Genomic DNA, 18,341 nt, shown 5'->3' on the forward strand with positions numbered 1-18,341 from the left:
CAACCTATAAGGTGTGGATATTAACACAAACAACAAAGAGAAGTTTTTCAAAGGTTGCTGACCACCACTAAAGAAACATTTTCTAAGAGATAACTTACAGGATCTAAGGCCGTCAGATACTTGTTTGAATCGCTATATGGTAAAATCTGAAATATGAACAAAAACAAATTAAAAATATATGATTAAATTCTGCAGCAAACTTGGAACACTAGCAACTTGTTGATGCATCAGAAAATATTACAAATAGAGATGCTTTTTCTCCAATGAAGATACAACGTGGTGGAAGATATAACAGCAGTAAAAAAGAATAAAGTTTGTTTTATTTAACGACGCCACTAGAGCACATTGATTTTTTATCTTATCATCGGACGTCAAACATATGGTCATTCTGACACTGTTTTTGTAGAGGAAACCCGCTGTCGCCACATAGGCTACTCTTTTACAACAAGCAGCAAGGGATCTTTTATTCGTGCTTCCCACAGGCAGGATAGCACAAACCATGGCCTTTGTTGAACCAGTTATGGATCACTGGTCAGTGCAAGTGGTTTACACCTACCCACTGAGAACTCACTCAGGCTTTGGAGTCGGTATCTGAATTAAAAATACTCGACTGGGATCCGAACCCAGTACCTACCAGCCTGCAGACCGATGGCCTAACCACGACGCCACCGAGGCCGGTCTATAACAGCAATAAAGATGCCATTAACTCAATCCAGAGTTGTATCAGGCCCTCAGATTTCACAGACGATCATTTCTGGTACCGTGTGTCAGTAAATTCACGGAACTGAAATTTTGTTTCGCATGATTATTATATCGAGTATGACTATTCATTGAAAATAATATATATATATATATATATATATATATATATAAAACATTTTTAAAACAGATTCCAATTGGTTCCCATGATCACAAGGCACGGAACCGAAAAAGTGTTTCCCATGAAACTTGAAATCGTATGGTCTGTGTATTCCCAATGAGAAAATCATTTTGTTTCTGCGAAATGTACAATAATATAATAAAATATTAATAAATGGAATCCTATTTAAATTGTTTTCATCCCAGGTCATAGATTAGAACAAATGTTGTTATAAATCAACTGTGCTTCACATTTATTGCTAAAATGCAAACAGAATTTTGGATTTAAACACTGCAATTATTACGATCGACTAGCTATTAAAACTCATACAAGACTCACTGAAATCTTTTCTCCTAGATGTTTCCAATAATCTTCTGCTTCTAATAAATATTCCTTTACTTGCTTAAATGGATCTGGTTTCGACAAAAACGAACCCCTGTGCTGCGATCTGAAAGACAAACAACAAGAATATATATTTTTTAATAATCACTGGTGTTACTACTTCAGATATTAGTACAACAGTTTTTAATTATTATTATTTTTTTTTATTTTTTTTTGATTTTTGCTTTGTAAAGAGTCACAACATACTGATTTGTGTAATTCAGTAAATATTTGTGGCCAACAGTTTCACGTGTAAGACACAACATCTACAACAGTTGAAGATGTTTTCTGAATTACAACTCTAAAACTACAAACAGTGAGAAACAACACAAGTTGAAATGACACAACAAAACTACAAACAGTGAGAAACAACACAAGTTACCTAAGAGAATGGATGTTTTCTGAAGTTAAACTCTAAAACTACAAACAGTGAGAAACAACAAGTTACCTAAGAGAATGGATGTTTTCAACAATTACAAGAAAACACAAACAGTGAGAAACAACAATAAGTTGAAATGGACACAACAAAACTACAACAGTTGAAGACACAACTCTAAAACTACAATCAGTGAGAAACAACACACAGTTGAAGACACAACATCTACAACTGGTTTTCTTTAATAGACCTCCCCAGAGACTAGTTCAAGGAGAGCAACTTTTAGCTCCCCTTAGCATGTGAATTTATATGGTATTAATATATGTTGTAGAAACCTGGGCAATGTGGGCTGAGTGGAACTCAGGTTCAATAATGTTAAATTAAATAACTAGTAGATATTAACAGATGTTTGATAATGAATACAGGCAGTATAATGTAGAAACCTGGCCAATATGGGCTGTGTGGAACTCTGCAGTGGATCGGATCCGGTCAACCCATTGTTGTCTTTCCTTGGCGTCAGAAGCTGAAAAATACCAGCACAGAGAAAAATATACCAAACTAATAAAAAAAGGGGATAATATTTCAAAATCTTAGGTAATCGAAACCTGGTTCACATGATTTTCACCCAGATAACTGATGGTTTGGTTTCAAATTATATCTGCTTAGCAAGTGAAGTTATGATCTTGAAGTTTTTAACTTTTAACTGTAGGATGTAATGGAAAGAAAGAAATGTTTTATTTAATGACGCACTCAACACATTTTAATTACGGTTATATGGCGTCAGACATATGGTTAAGGACCACACAGATATTGAGAGGAAACCCGTTGTTGCCACTTCACAGGCTACTCTTTCCGATTAGCAGCAAGGGATCTTTTATATGCACCATCCCACAGACAGGATAGCACATACCACGGCCTTTGATATACCAGTCGTGGTGCACTGGTTGGTAGGATGTAATGGTTCACCACATAACAGATAATGAGACTGGTTGTTTGCATGAAATATTGTGCTCTGTAACAAAAAAGAAACAACAAACTATGTTGCCAAATTCAAGTTTCAGATAGCAAAACAAAATATAATAAAATTAAAACTGTTTACAGAATTATATTGTTATAATAAAATTAACTTTTTGGTGACCTAGTAATGAAATACATGTGTATATTCACCCAACTGAATTTTCATTTGCATTTGGTTTAAAGCCTGAAGTATGAAAATGTGTACCAGAACATTCATAATCTAACATTTGGTTTAAACCCTGAAGTATGGAAATGTGTACCAGAACATTCATAATCTAGCATTTGGTTTAAACCCTGAAGTATGGAAATGTGTACCAAGTATAGAAATGTGTACCATAACATTCATAATCTAGCATTTGTATTTTTGTTAGTTTTTTTATTTTGTCCAAGGGTGACTACTCTTGATGAGATTTAGTTGCATGGAAATTTGATTATCCAGTCAGTTTTCGGGAAAACTGTACTGTCCAGATAAATGGGGTTCCACCATAATATATCAATTGTTAGGTAAAATAATAGAATAGAAAAGATGTTTAATGACACCCCAGCATGAAAAATTGTTAGGTAAAAGAGAGTGTTGAGTGAATGTTACCTCTCAAGCGATAGATGTCTCCATTGGCAGCACTCACAGTGAAGGTCTGGGAGTCTTCATCTGACGGAGATACTACTGCAGCCTGGAACACAAAAACACCCTTCTAAAGTCACACAAAGTTAACTAACATTCATGTACTGGAACACAAAAACACTTTTCTCAAGTCACGCAAAGTTAACTAACATTCATATACTGGAATACAAAAACATTCTTCTCAAGTCATGCAAAGTTAACTAACATTCATGTACTGGAATACAAAAACATTCTTCTCAAGTCACACAAAGTTAACTAACATTCATGTACTGGAACACAAAAACACTCTTCTAAAGTCACGCAAAGTTAACTAACATTCATGTACTGGAATACAAAAACACTCTTCTCAAGTCACGCAAAGTTAACTAACATTCATGTATTGGAATACAAAAACACTCTTCTCAAGTCACACAAAGTTAACTAACATTCATGTACTTACAAGATTATCAAATGAAAATCAGAGACCATACTTGTAAGACCTGGAGTCTCAACTAATAATATCACTACAAAGGTAATACAGAGAACCACAGTTTTCTCCAATTTCATTATTAGGTTAAAGTTTGTTTTGTTTAACAACACCACTGGATATCAAACATTTGGTAATTCGGACTCGTAGTCATCAGAGGAAACCCGTAACATTTTTCCTAATGCAGCAAGGGATCTTTTATATGAACTTTCCCACAGACAGGAAAGGACATACCACAGCCCTTTTCCAAATGTGGTGCACTGGTTAGAATGAGCACCACGACTGGTATATCAAAGGCTGTGGTATGTGCTATCCTGTCTGTGGGATGGTGCATATAAAAGATCCCTTGCTACTAATGAAAAAATGTAGTGGGTTTCATCTCTATGACTGTGTCAAAAATGACCATGTTTGACATCCACTTGCCAATGATTAATAAATCAATGTGCTTTAGTGGTGTCGTTAAACAAACCCCCCCCCCCCCCCCCCCACCCCCTGAAAAACTGGTTAGAATGAGAGAAAAAACCCAATCAGCTGAATGGATCCACTGAGGTGGGTTGATCCTGCGACGCAAACACCTCAAGTGAGCATTCAACCGAGCTAAATCCCGCCCCTCACTTATTAGGTAGATGCCACTTAGGGCTAGCACTGGCTGAGTAGAAATCCCCAGTTATGTCCTAATAAAATAGCGATCAATGCATGAAATTATCTCGCCAAATGAAAATAACATTTACCAGTTGTTTTAAAAATTTGCCATTAGATAAACTGGTGGGTGCCAGAGCTAGCCCTGTGGGCACTGTATCTTACTCATGATGATTTTGTTTTATTTCACCACTTCAAATGTCTCTGCAATAAGTAGGATTTGGCCTATAACTCTGCTGTCTGAATGGCAAATCAATCTTCCTGCTATAAGAACGTGCACAAGTAGCAGCTTATCAGCTGAATACCTTCAACATAACAAACATTTCAAAACTTACTGCCAGATGAATGCAGCCTCGTGGTCTTTGCTTTTTGTGTTCTTCTTTCTGAAATAACAATGAAAATTCAATGCATAAACATATACACATAAACTCCCCAACTTGTGCTACAGGTAGAATACCAATTAATAGCTTCCCATCCCAGAATTGGCCACTGGTGAAGGAAGGAAGGAAATGTTTTATTTAACGACGCACTCAACACATTTTATTCACTGTTATATGGCATCGGACATATGGTTAAGGACCACATAGATATTGAGGGAGGAAACCCGCTGTCACCACTTCATGGACTACTCTTTTTGATTAGCAGCAAGGGATCTTTTATATGCACCATCCCAAAGACAGGATAGCACATACCATGGCCTTTGATGTACCAGTCGTGGTGCACTGGCTGGAGCGAGAAATACTGGTGATACCAGAGGCTATGTCCGGGATGGGCCTGCATGAACCTTTAGTGGATATGGACACGTTAATAGATTTCCTGTTCCCCATTCTCAATTAATAATATCTAAGTAGGTCAAAATTGGAAATGCATGGACAGTGCACTAAATATGGCAACCCCTACCATTGGTGAGATAGGTAAAAGGACGTATACTTGTAGTTATAAAGTATAGTTTTGTCTGGCCAGTCAATTCCTGTAATTTAAGTTGAATAATGGGGTCAATTTTTAATTAGGGGAGGAGGGGGCTTCGATTTAATAACAAATACTAGGGAGATAAAAAGAGGGTCATCAAGATAACTTACTTTCTATCAAGTTTTCTCAAACAAATATTATTTCACCCTCATGCATTTTGGTCTTTAGCCTATGTAATTTTATCATATTACCAATGATAATTGTACTATTTATTACACAATACACAAGACAGAATGTATGGGAAGGGCACAGTGGCAAACCAGGTAGGGCATCACAACATTGTTCTTGCTGTTAATTTTTGGGGCACAAACGCAAGGACGGCAACCACAGCACTTGCTGCCATTGCAAAATTCTGGGATTTACTTTAAGGGTGAGAAATTGAAGTATTTATAGCTATAGTGTATATCTTGACTGAAACATGGCATCTAGCAGCTTAAAACCCATGTTCAGTTGTGTTAACTGCTGTCGGGCCAACTAAAAATCAGTCCTACATGACTGTTTTTCAAAACACACTACAAAATTCGACAAATGAGTTGCATCGTGTCACATGTGATCTAGGCATTATACCACATGTTACCATTACTGTCTGTGGGATTTGATTATGTGCTACACTCCAAATACTGAAATAGGGAGAAGAGAACAAACTGCACAACATACCTCAAAATATTCCAGTGCACCAGACACGGGATCTAGAACAAACCAGCGGAACTGCCATCCTTTCATAACATTTGTGTACTTGTTGAGCAGTCCCTCCAACGGTTGCCTGTAGAAGAGTTATTCACATACAAGTAGGTAATCCTACAAGTAACGACACGTTTACAAAATCTACATAATGATACAGTGTTTTCCCAAGCTTGTTTTAGCATGGTGCATCACCACGACGCAACAGTCTAGTGTCATCCTGCCTTAATCAGTGCCATGCTGCCCCGAGATCTAACAAGCCTTTTTCAATAATTAATTCTAAAATTGCCTTTATAACACACTCAAAAAATTAATAATTAATTAAAATGGTGAAAATGCCCGAAAAGTGTTTATTCTACCATGGCTATATGAATGCATGTTTAGGTTCTAATATGGAGCAAGTGCTTAATGATCTTGAAACAGTTGTAATATAAAAGTTGAATTATACGTACCTCATGTTGGAATTCTTCTTTTCATCTAGACTCTCAAATTCCTATTAAACAAAAGTGGTTATAGAGAATTAAAATTTATAAAATTAATTTAGCAAACTCATGTATACATATATGAATTTAACCATATCAAATAAAAATAATGACACTATAAACAAGCATTCAGAGAGTACTGAGCAATACATGTCCCCTACCGGACCCAACAAAGTTCAAAGGACGTGACTCTATGAAAACAACTACCCTGAAAGTTAAACTTAATTCGTAACAAAACATGACAAAGCAATACACACAATTGCCAAAACAAAGAGAAAAAGAAATGTTCATATCTCTTAAATTCAAGGGCCATACATCTGGGGCCATATGCATGAGAGGCAGATAAGTCCACTATCCGGGAATAGTGCCTATCCACCGGATAAGTGGGGAAATTTGGTATGCATGACGGCAGGATAGAGCTCCCTGAATAGCCTAAATGCGAATAACGCTATTCTCTACATTTTCTGCGTATAAAGACCTATCCGCCGGGTAAGTCTGAAAGGAAAATGGCCGCTCTGGTGTGCGTTTCAGAAACAGGCAAATATGTCGACAAAACTGGTTATTTCTTGATCGAACAAAGCAATCTGACACTTTTTATAATGTGGAAAAACATGAAGAATTTAAATTTGAACAAGATATTCTGAAGATCACAGATGAAATAGCGGGAAACAACGAAGTGTCCAGTTGGTTGGGCTGTGTTAACGTCGCTGTCAAAAATCTACAAAAGTACAAGTTTGCAACACTTTGAATATGTCTACGGTAACTGATCGGTGAGAAACTTGTTTTTATGTAATAATTATCACATATTTATTTCAGTCTGTTTGTATTTGCCACATCACCATGCATTGTCTTCAATGTTTTAATGTAACCTATCGAAAACCGCCCCCCATCAAAAACCCTCCCAATGGTATTGTACTTCCTATTTTTTTTCAACTTTAAACGACGTAAGCACGAACTCTGATTACGTCATACATGTATGTTGTTCACGAAAAGATGTCGACAATGGGAAGGTTATTTGGGGAAAATATACTAAAATGGAAATATAGAAATTAATCTGTATATTTTTATTGGGGGTGAGGATGCCTGGGAAATAACTAGCCCAAGGTAATCAAATAAAAGTTTAAAATTTTCACTAAATTGCCATTGTAAATATTATATTAAACGCACCGATTGATTGAAATGGCCATGCACAGTACTGTAAGCTACCATTTCAGCGGAACATATTTTTCGTAACTGAAACAAGTAGATTAATTTTATTTTTATTGAAAACATGTGCAAGCTATTTTCATTGATTTGATGACTCACTTATTTATGTATTTGTTCATTTTATGTTGTAGGCATGCATTAGTCAACAATTTGGTGAGGACTGACAACACTCTTCAGCAGGTACCAGACCACAAAACGAACATGGATCTAGCAAATGGTGTCATTCTGTCAATGTGCAGGTAATGCAGACACTAGAGAACTAGCTGAAGTAATTATTTTAAAACATAAAATATGGCGTTGGTAAGATAATTTAACCCCTAAACATAACATACAATTTTTTATCATTATTAAAGCATAGATTTGATAAAAGTAAAAACTATCAAGGTACATAATAAATCCTATCATTTGTAAAAAAAAAAACATAATCATATATTGACATGCTGTCAATTTTTTTTCTTTTTTTTTCTCACCTTGGTGAAGCAGGTGATTTGTTCTTTTTCTTTACAAAAAATAACAAAAAAGCCCACCACCGCCTGTTATTACCCAGATCATCTTATTATCATAAATGTCATATTTGTAACATTTTGTTCCAGGTACATGCTACATAAGTTGTTGTTTACTCTGGTTGTGAAACCCAAGTACATCTAAAGTGAGGATATACAACTGGACAAAGTTCAAGCAAGGTGTTGAATGTGTGCCTTTTGGAACCTTCTAAGATTCATAAGGTTATATTACGGTTTGTGTAATGCTGCATAACTGTGCTAAAAAGCTCCATCTGATTCAGAGAAATTCAATGACAATAACCCAGGATTTGTTTTGTTACAAGATGATAACTTTGATGTGAAAGAGATTTCAACTCAAGTGGTTCATGATGTTGATAGCAGAGCTGTTATATACTAATAATACATTTACTCTTAAAGACAGCTGTAGATGACAAAGTAATAAGTAAATGTGAACTTTCTGATTACATGCTCTGTTAACACAAAATGATATTCATATTTTACATTTTTCAGACATCTTCATTTTGAATTTTAAAATTAATCAATATGCAACAGGAAAACAATGTTACAGTTAGGTGATTATAATTGTGAACTACAATGCAAAACAATTAATAAAATAAAGACAAATTAACAAAACAATGATAAAAGATACATGAAATTGTTTTAAAATCTGATAAAGAATAAAAAATAATTTTAAGTAATAATTATTTTTTAATTTAATTTTTATTTTATTTGAATTTATTTGAATTTATTTGATTTATAAATAAATGTATTGATATGTTTTATTTATTTACAAATATTAAACGATACACAGTTCTTTTGGTTTACAAAAGTACATTGTAAGCGCAACATTCAGTTCCAGAATGCCATGCGCAGCGAGGAGTTTCTCCAATCTAAAAATAACGCTATTCACGACGTCATTTATGTTTATGCATACCAAAAAGCAAATAAATTTAAACGTGATTAGCAATCCGTGTTTAGCCGCTATCCGCGTTTAGTTTTATCCGCTCCTCGTGCATACGGCCCCTGGTAAAAATCGATATATCATCATGAAAGTCAAACATGTTATGTAAAAGTACACTGTAAAGCCATACACAAAATTTCAGATCAATATATTGAGGCATTGGTTGGAAGTCTCGAAAACAAATTTCCGTATCTCCTAAGTACAAGGGCCATAACTCAATCTGTCAAACTTGATCTGTAATAGTATATTATAAGCCTATACACAAAATTGGAACTCCGTATCTCAAAGCCATTCTGAAAACAAACACCCGGAAAACTATATATGGGACAGACAGACAGACAGAGATGAAACCTATATTCCCATCTGGTTGGACAGGTAGGGGACTAATAAAATGGCATTTAAACAAAACACACACACACACACACACACACACAGACATACACCTTCACACACACACAGGCATACACAAACACAGACAGACATACACACGTCAGGACTGGCCATATCCTAAAATGTTCAATTGCCCGCCAGGCAAGTAACTCTCAAATTTCACTTGACCACAAAAAAATTGACCAGTCTCAAAACGTAAGCAGTTTAAATAAAAATTTAAACTGTATGTGTCAAACAATTTCACATCATACAAAGCATAATTTGTGAATGTAAAAAAATAAATTACTTTCGGAATGAAGAAAAATTGGATATGAGTTACCGGGTAATGGTTTTTAATTTTTTTTTAACCCTTTACTTTAAAATGATCATAGAAAATAGTCCACTCTGAGTTAATGATTTTACAGTAAAAAACATTAATTATATTTTGTTTGTTTGTTTGGTGGGGGCCTTTTTTGGTGGGAGGTGTCATAAAGGACGAGTGTACGAAGAGATATATTTTGTTTTAAATATTAAAAATAAAGTTTGGCGCTCTTGATGTGAGTTCGACACACAGACTCAGTCAGAGACTGCTTAGAACCCGTTACAAATTTTCATGCATGTGTGCCTACTCATTGTTCTTTAACATTTACTCATTTAGTCAATTAAATGTTAATTTGCATGTACATTTAATACGTCCATTTAATTGGGAAACAAATGCGAAAATGTTCAGCTGAACAACCTAATTTTGAATTCGTAATACGAAACACTACTGCCATAGTGAAAAACCGACTGTGCGGTGGAAATTCCCTTACCTCGTTTTACGTAACACGTGTTGCGTGAGCTCACATAGATAAAACGAAAACTAACTTTACAAAGAGTCTACTTATCCAGTTTAGTAAGGTGCTGGATCTTAATGTTCTAAACAGCTTTTTTTCGATTCTTCAACATTTTTGGCAATTTACTTCACAGACAGCATCATGGAATACCATGATTTATGAATAAAGGCCTAATTTAAACTTAAATGCCTTCAAATAGGAGAGGCGCTTATTCAAGGACGTTGGCCTACTTTCTGTGAAATACGGTTTCAATATAATAATCATGAGAAACGAAAGTTTGGTTACATGAAATTATGTAACATTTATGTTTGAGTTTACCGTAATGATTACAGACCGTACATATACAGTTAAGATCCAAGCACACTATCCTGGGCTGTCTGTCCAGATGCTAATGCTAGGAAACTCACTGCCACCTTGGTGATCACACCAATGTAAGCATTTATAAAACTGAAAAAAACAACCTGATAGTACTGTTCACCCAGTGTTGGCAAAAGTCTTGTTTGTGATCCATTTTGTACCCACACATTAAATTTAGGACATGATTTATTAAGGATTGTCTGTTATTTATTTTATGTTCATTGGGGCATGAACAAAAAAAGTCATCCGCAAACTGTGTCATCATCAGATATGACATTTCTTGACGATGTAATTTTTACATTCATCAAAAAATTAACAAACTCCCGTTGCTACAGCTGGACCAATGGGATGACATTACATTGTAATGAATGTAACAGAAATTTAATTATTGATTATTGAAAGCCCAGTAAAAATCAATGTCAAACAGCAGGAAAAAAACACACAAAAAAAACAAAAACAAATGCGCAATGGTCAAAATCGACATGCACACTGACCAGAGACCAGAAATTTATTTTGTTTGACCTCATGGTTATGACTCATCATTACTTCTACGTCCTTACCACAACACACTCATACAGTACTGCTGGGACCGAGGGCTAATGGATTTGTTGGATATAGATATAGATATAGACGGAGTCCTTCAAACAAACATTTCCTGAAAATTATTGAATTTGTGTACAGAAAAAAGAGTAAATAATTCACACACACACACATACACAGAGTATATAAATTGTAGAGACCAAGTATTAAATTTGTTATTTAGACTCAACTGAGTAATTTAGAGATACTCAATTATTAGTGACCTTTGAGGCAATGCTGTTACCTTGCACAATTTGAACTACTGTTATCCTTTGCGAGCCTTTCAGTTTACCAAGTGAAAAACAACATCAATCCATATACACATTATTGACATACAAGATAAACATTATTGTCAAGTAGCAAATAGGGTATTCTGTTCCTGAAGTTTGGTATGTACACAGAGTGCAATGCATACGCACTAACACACACCCAAAATTACTGAAGGTCCACATTTTTTTTCTAATCAAATTTAGATAACGATATGTAAAATGGTGGGTTTGTTTAGTTCTTTCTATTGTTGGTCCCAACACAAGGAATTCGCAACCCCATTAAAAATCCTGCATCCAGGCCTGCTGTTTATCACCCAATGCCATCCTGATATTTCATGGAAGATTTTCAGAGACTACTGAAATGTGCAAGTCTGTCAAATGGAGAACAACATACGGTAAAACGTCAACATGAGGTAAGTCTCTGTGCTCCCCATAATCAATTTCAACATTTTATGTTTCACATTTTGTCTTTTATATAATTAAATCTTGCTTATAATTTGTATACATGTGTGCTCATCACCAACATGAAATTTAATGTTAATAGTAAACTCGGAAATATTTATTAAACAAAAGGCCTGTGGTGTTAGATTAAAGAAAAAGTGTGTATTTTAGAGATGGTCCTTGGCAACTATTTGGTTGTCAAGAATTGACAATATATACAGTTCTTGGGAGGCCTATTGTCACATTTATAAACAGAACAGGATTAGAGAACATACAAGCCGGGTTCGTACAGAAAGTGTGAAGTCAAATTCAAGAACAATCAAGAACGTTAATTTTGCGGGGGGAATAGAACTTTTTCAAGAATATTTTAGGAGTGTATGTACAATAAAAAAATTCAAACATGTCAGGTGCAAGTAACAGTTTATTGAAAGAAAACAGAAAAATAACGGGTGATGGGAAAGAATTCCTTATTTTCCCCACTATTGGGGTATTGAATTAGCCATATCAACGGGGTATTGCATTAAACACTACAAACGACGTATTGTTTTAAAAGATATTGTATATAACTATCGCTAACCCTAACCGTAAACTAATTCTAACAAATATTTCTTTAAAATCGTTATGGGGAAAATAAGGAACTTATGCCAGTTTTGGTTTTAAAAACAATTTAAACAAAAAGACATTGTTTTACTGGTTACACACATGCTTATAAATTAAACTCAATGTTAACTTTTCTCGACCCATTTAAAGTGTTTTTGGTAGTCATCATTTTTTGACAACCAGTCCTGAAGTTGGACAACAAGTTGACATTTTCATAAGAAAAGATAAACTAGAATCACAATGGGGGCGTATCACATAATTGATACAACGCACATACCTTTGCTCTATCCATAACTGCGATGACCTGGAGTCGTTCAGCCTGAGAGAGACTGGACAAATCAGGAAGTTGGCCAAAGGTCAGTTTGTTTTTGTCGGAGGTGGCCATATTCCGACTGAACTTGTAGTAGTTCGTTTGATGCGCTGGAATTTGTTTTTATTGGACACCATGTAAAACTAGCAACCGTTAACCAGTCATGTGTACGTTAATTTGTCGTACATTCCGCCGTTGTTTGTGTATGAACCCAGGCTGCAAATGTACGAGTAATAGGATTTAAATATATAGTTCCTTCACCTGGTTTCGGCTAGTGCAAGTTTACTTTTAGGTTACTGTGTAGAGCGTGGAGCTCTCGCACAGAGTAATAAGTTTGAATCGTAACACTGAAAGTCCTGCTCCAAAGCTAATTTTTTTTTTCTTAATATATTTTCCAGAGGAACATTACTCGACCCCTAGTAATCCACAACCTTCACTTGCCACAGTCTAAACTCCCTGCACAAAGTCCCGTAAGCGCGCTACTGAGTTATATGTTACTTTTTGTTTGTTTAGGTTTTTTTAATACGTATTTTCGTGTGTATATCCAGTTAAGCTTTCAAGTACACTGTTCTGGGCTGTATGTGGGTTAGTGGTTAGTATTACCGTCCATGTATTATTATGTGCTAGTTGTTTATATACAATGTATATACACTTGTTTCAACCAATGATTATTTTTACTTTTTTCAAGGAGATATTGTGGAAACTAGTTTTAACACAAATAATTTGTTAAATTCCCGTCAATATAAATAATTTAACATCTCAAGAGGCGCAAGCACTACGCGCTTCTGTTATTAATGGTTTGTGTACCCACCAAAATTGGAGAAATTTGTATATTTAAACAAGAAGGTTAATACAACCTCATGCAACTACATAGCCATAAACATTACAACCAAATACTTAATAACAGAAATTCATAATAATTATTAATTCGCATAATATTAAACATAATTATGACATGCTGAATATTTAAAAATGCTAACAATTAAGAACTGCAAAGTTTCATGGTCTACCGCCCGACTAGATTAGAATAAACAAATTGAATATTTTAATTTACACACATAACGCTGTCACATATTAAATATACCAATCACAGCTGTAGTTGCTTTTATTCCGTAAACTGATATTCTTGGAGTCAGTTTATAATTTATTAGGACATTGAATGCATCTGCATTTTTAATCAAACAATTTTACCATTGTAACAATTAATTGATTCAACTTAAAACACATAACGATTGTTGTCTTCGTGATCCAAAATATTTTCTGTTAACAATGGTTGCTGAGGATTTTATTTAATATTCCTTTAACATATAATAAGCACACAAACTCTCTCTCTCTCTCTCTCTCTCTCTCTCTCTCTCTCTCACCCACACCCACGCACGCACGCATACACACACACACAGAGACACACGCGTACGCACACACGCGCGCGTGGGGCGCACACACACACACACACACACATACACACACACAGTTCTGGCCTTTAATCAGTTGACCGACTAAATGTTTCACCCGCCAAAAGAGGTGATACAGTATAAATTTACAGTTGATGCATGATAAGTCTGTGCGGCAAACGTTCCTACGTTGCAGCTAATTTAGCTGGCCCGTAGAAATCAGACGGTGGGGTTGGGGCACTTGAGGTCGAAAACGTACGCTTTTTTTTAGTCCTACTCTATATAATGATAAAAAATGTCTTGTGTCTCCCACACACCCTCACTCCAGAAATTGGGCGGGGCCTCCACGTCAGATATTGTTCCGGCGGGACTGTTTAGTGCTCATTTGAAGAACATAAATAATAGGTCTAATAAATAGGTAGGCCTAGCTATTTGCATAGTTTTTAAATATTGATATAATTTACAACCGATTGTTTATGCCTACAGAAACTAGTCTCCCTGTGGTATAATGAGTACGAAGTCTGATTCGTGGAATCAATCGAAGTGTTCCGAATACAATGTCATATCTAGCCAAGTACTTTTTCCATTATTAATGACTCAATTTTCCCCTGACTACAGACCTTGATCACTCCATCAACGTGTTGACGTCATATGATTGTTACAACAACGTTACATTTATAAACTGCACATGGAGTAAGTTTATGTTTGTGAGTGTTTCAAATCCGAACAAAACCACTGGCAATGGATCCAATCTCGGCACAGACCGATTTGATTGATTTATATGTGCTCCCATTGCTCACTGTCAAGACAGTCAGTTTTCTGTAGAAGAAGAGTTTCTTGCCAGCACAAATCTTGGATAAGTGTTTCTTCCTCCTTCTTCTCTTCCTTCTTCTTTCTCGTCTTTTATTATGTAACCAGATGCATTTTGGAATAGATACATGATAATAATGACCAGTAACTTGCAATTTAATATATAATTTTGTGCAATTATCGATTGAAATGTACTTACTAGGTGTTGGCTGTGCTGATTTATTAGTGGCACGTGTATCTAGTGACAGGTTACGCTTAACTGAATACAGTGACGTATTATGACAGTAGCATTGCATGTTGAAAACAAAATCCAACCTTTCCTTTCAAAGATAGTCACATCATCTCTCATTTCCAGCACGAGTCTTGGGTAAGAGTCATTCTGCAGTAACAGGGCAAATTGGCGTACCCTAATTTTAGTACTGAAAAACTCTGTAAAAAAAAAATCAATAAATTAAAAAAAAAAAAAATCAAGTAATATTTTTGTTTGTGTCATCTTAGCAAATAATTCATTCTAATACCTACACTATTTTGAGATTGTAAATTACCTCTCTGGCATTTTCTTCTGATATTTCACTGAGAAGGTAGTAAAAAGCGGCCGTCCCCATTTCCTGGTTTCTAAGTTACAAGGTAGCCATCAAGTGTAACCAGTACGTATTAAATAACATGTATTTTGTCAGGAAGTCCTCATGAAAAATAGCATCCTTCAATGTGCAAAATAATTTGTTAGCTACTAAATAACTTTAATAATCGAGGTTTTGAGTTAAAAATCCATGTCCCTAGATTCCTTAATTGTCATCTACGTCACGACTACTTCGAGGTGCTAGAAAAATTGAATTTCCATAAAACCACCATTTCCATGTGGTGTAAGTTTCCTATCGTGTCATTTTAAAACATCCACGACAGCCATGTTGTTTTTGTTGAAATGATAGCCGATATTGTTAATTTGTGGACATAATACAGGTGCGTATATTTATTACATTCTCACAAACCAGAAGTCAGACACACAAAATTATTTGATATTTTTTTTTATAAACGAATGTAAATTGATAGATCAGATGCAACATAAGTCGCCCATTCTCTTTATAAGAATAAATTTGCTTACTAATTAATTTTTGTATCATCTACGTAACGTCACTTTTGTATCGTGAAGGAGATGACATTGAGTGTGTCATAGATGAAATAAGTAGTGTCCGTCATGTAACAAAGATACGCGTATAGGTTCTGATATTACAATGGAAACAGGTAAGCACCTTGGACACCCTCCCGCGGTCATTTAAGAGAGAGAGAGAGAGAGAGAGAGAGAGAGAGAGAGAGAGAGAGAGAGAGAGAGAGAGAGAGAGAGAGAGAGCGAGCACGTCAACAACCCAGCATTTCCCCCCAAAACGCAGCCCTCTCCACACAAATCGAATATAATTCAATCCAACATGCCTGCTATTAATTTTGAACAAATTAATTTTAAAAATCTATACACTAATATGTCAACATTTTCAGGACATGTATTCCAAAAAACCCAGCATACTTCTAGCAATTAATTCTCACCCAGTTGATGAAATACCCAATGATTTAGGTGATCCACACACACACACACACACACACACACACACACACACACACACACACACACACACACACACACACACACACGCGCGCACGCACGCACGCACGCACGCGCGCGTACTTTGATCATTTGAGGGAGTAAATGTTTCACCCGCCGAAAGAGGTGATACAGCATACATAGTACAGTTTCATGCATGATAAAGCTGTTACGTCTGTGCGGCAAACGTTCCTACGTTGCAGCCAGTTTAGCTGGCCCGTAGAAACCAGACGGTGGGATGGGGGCACCTGAGGTCGAAAACTTACGTTTTTTTTAGTCCTACTCTATATAATGATAAACAAAATTGTCTTGTGTCCCCCCACCCCATCCCCAGGGGTACAGAAATGAAAAATATTTCACTAGCCTGCCGGATCAGAACCGACTAAAATTTACTAGCCCGCCACAATTTATACTAGTCCGCCGCCTATAGAACGCTTTACTAACATCAAATGATATATGTGTGTGTGTATATATATATATATATATATACACACACACACACACATATATATATATATATATATATATATATATATATATATATATATATATATATATATATATATATATATATATATAGGCTAGACACACATATATACATACATTACATACATACATATATACACGTCAGATATTGCTCATTCGGGACTGTTTAGTGCTCATTTGAAGAACATAAATAATAGGCCTAATAAAAAGGTAGCTATTTGCATAACAATTGTCTGTTTTTAAACATTGATATATATTTTACAACCGATTGTGTATGCCTACAGAAACTAATCTCCCTGTGGTATAATGCTTACGAAGTTTGATTTGTGGAATCGGTCGAGGTGTTCCGAATATAATGCCATATCTCGCCAAGTACGTTTGCCATTGACATTAGTAATGGCTCTATTTTTCATTGGTTATGGACCTTAATCACTCCATCAACGTGTTGACGTCATATGATTGTGACATAGAGAATAACATATGTATGAGTGGCCGTTAGATACCATTTATCTTACAACGAGTTGTTTTAAAATGTATCTAACGAGCGAAAGCGAGTTTGATACGTTTTTAAACAACGAGTTGTGAGATAAATGGTATCTAACGGACACGAATGTATTTTCTATTTCTTACATGTTCTCAAAAACCAGGTTTTAAGCAAATTTTAACATCTTTTTCGACTAAAAGTTATTTACAGCTCTTGCATTTATGCTCACAGACAAATGATTGTCAAGTTAACTATACGTCACAGTGCAATCGATTTCGATCGTGCTGTGTTTTCATTAGATGTATGGCATTGGTAACCTGGTCATCACCTAGAGCAACCAGTAGTATGTCTTCAAATTGTTAACATACGTACATGTGTAAACAAGTATGTGTTATAAAAAATAACGAATGATGTTATCACCAACGAGTGTGTAAGAAAACATGGAGTAAGTTTATGTTTGTGAGTGTTTCAAATCAGAACAAAACCACTGGCAATGGATCCAATCTCGGCACATACCGATTTGACTGATGTTATATGTTCTCCCATTGCTCACTGTCAAGACAGTCATTTTTCTGTAGAAGAAGAGCTGCTTGCCAGCACAAATCTTGGATAAGTGTTTCTTCCTCCTTCTCCACTTCCTTCTTCTTTCTTCG

At 35.5% G+C, this 18,341-nt stretch overlaps 1 protein-coding gene across 1 annotated transcript in view; it reads right to left on the bottom strand.

The window, feature by feature from the left end:
- Nucleotides 1-16,705, bottom strand: part of LOC121381621 (oxysterol-binding protein-related protein 11-like) — a 37,765-nt gene extending 21,060 nt beyond the window's left edge. Inside the window, exons 1-9 of the mRNA XM_041510956.1 lie at nt 12,891-16,705; nt 6,463-6,503; nt 5,987-6,092; nt 4,696-4,743; nt 3,223-3,304; nt 2,060-2,139; nt 1,623-1,654; nt 1,199-1,307; nt 99-146 (exon numbers count right to left, since the gene is read on the bottom strand). Coding sequence (XP_041366890.1) covers nt 99-146; nt 1,199-1,307; nt 1,623-1,654; nt 2,060-2,139; nt 3,223-3,304; nt 4,696-4,743; nt 5,987-6,092; nt 6,463-6,503; nt 12,891-12,998 — 654 coding nt within the window. The 5' untranslated portion in view covers nt 12,999-16,705. The remainder of the gene's footprint in view (nt 1-98; nt 147-1,198; nt 1,308-1,622; nt 1,655-2,059; nt 2,140-3,222; nt 3,305-4,695; nt 4,744-5,986; nt 6,093-6,462; nt 6,504-12,890) is intronic.
- Between the last annotated feature and the right edge of the window lie 1,636 nt (nt 16,706-18,341).

Source organism: Gigantopelta aegis, chromosome 9, assembly GCF_016097555.1.
Source record: "Gigantopelta aegis isolate Gae_Host chromosome 9, Gae_host_genome, whole genome shotgun sequence".
Taxonomy (NCBI): domain Eukaryota; kingdom Metazoa; phylum Mollusca; class Gastropoda; order Neomphalida; family Peltospiridae; genus Gigantopelta; species Gigantopelta aegis.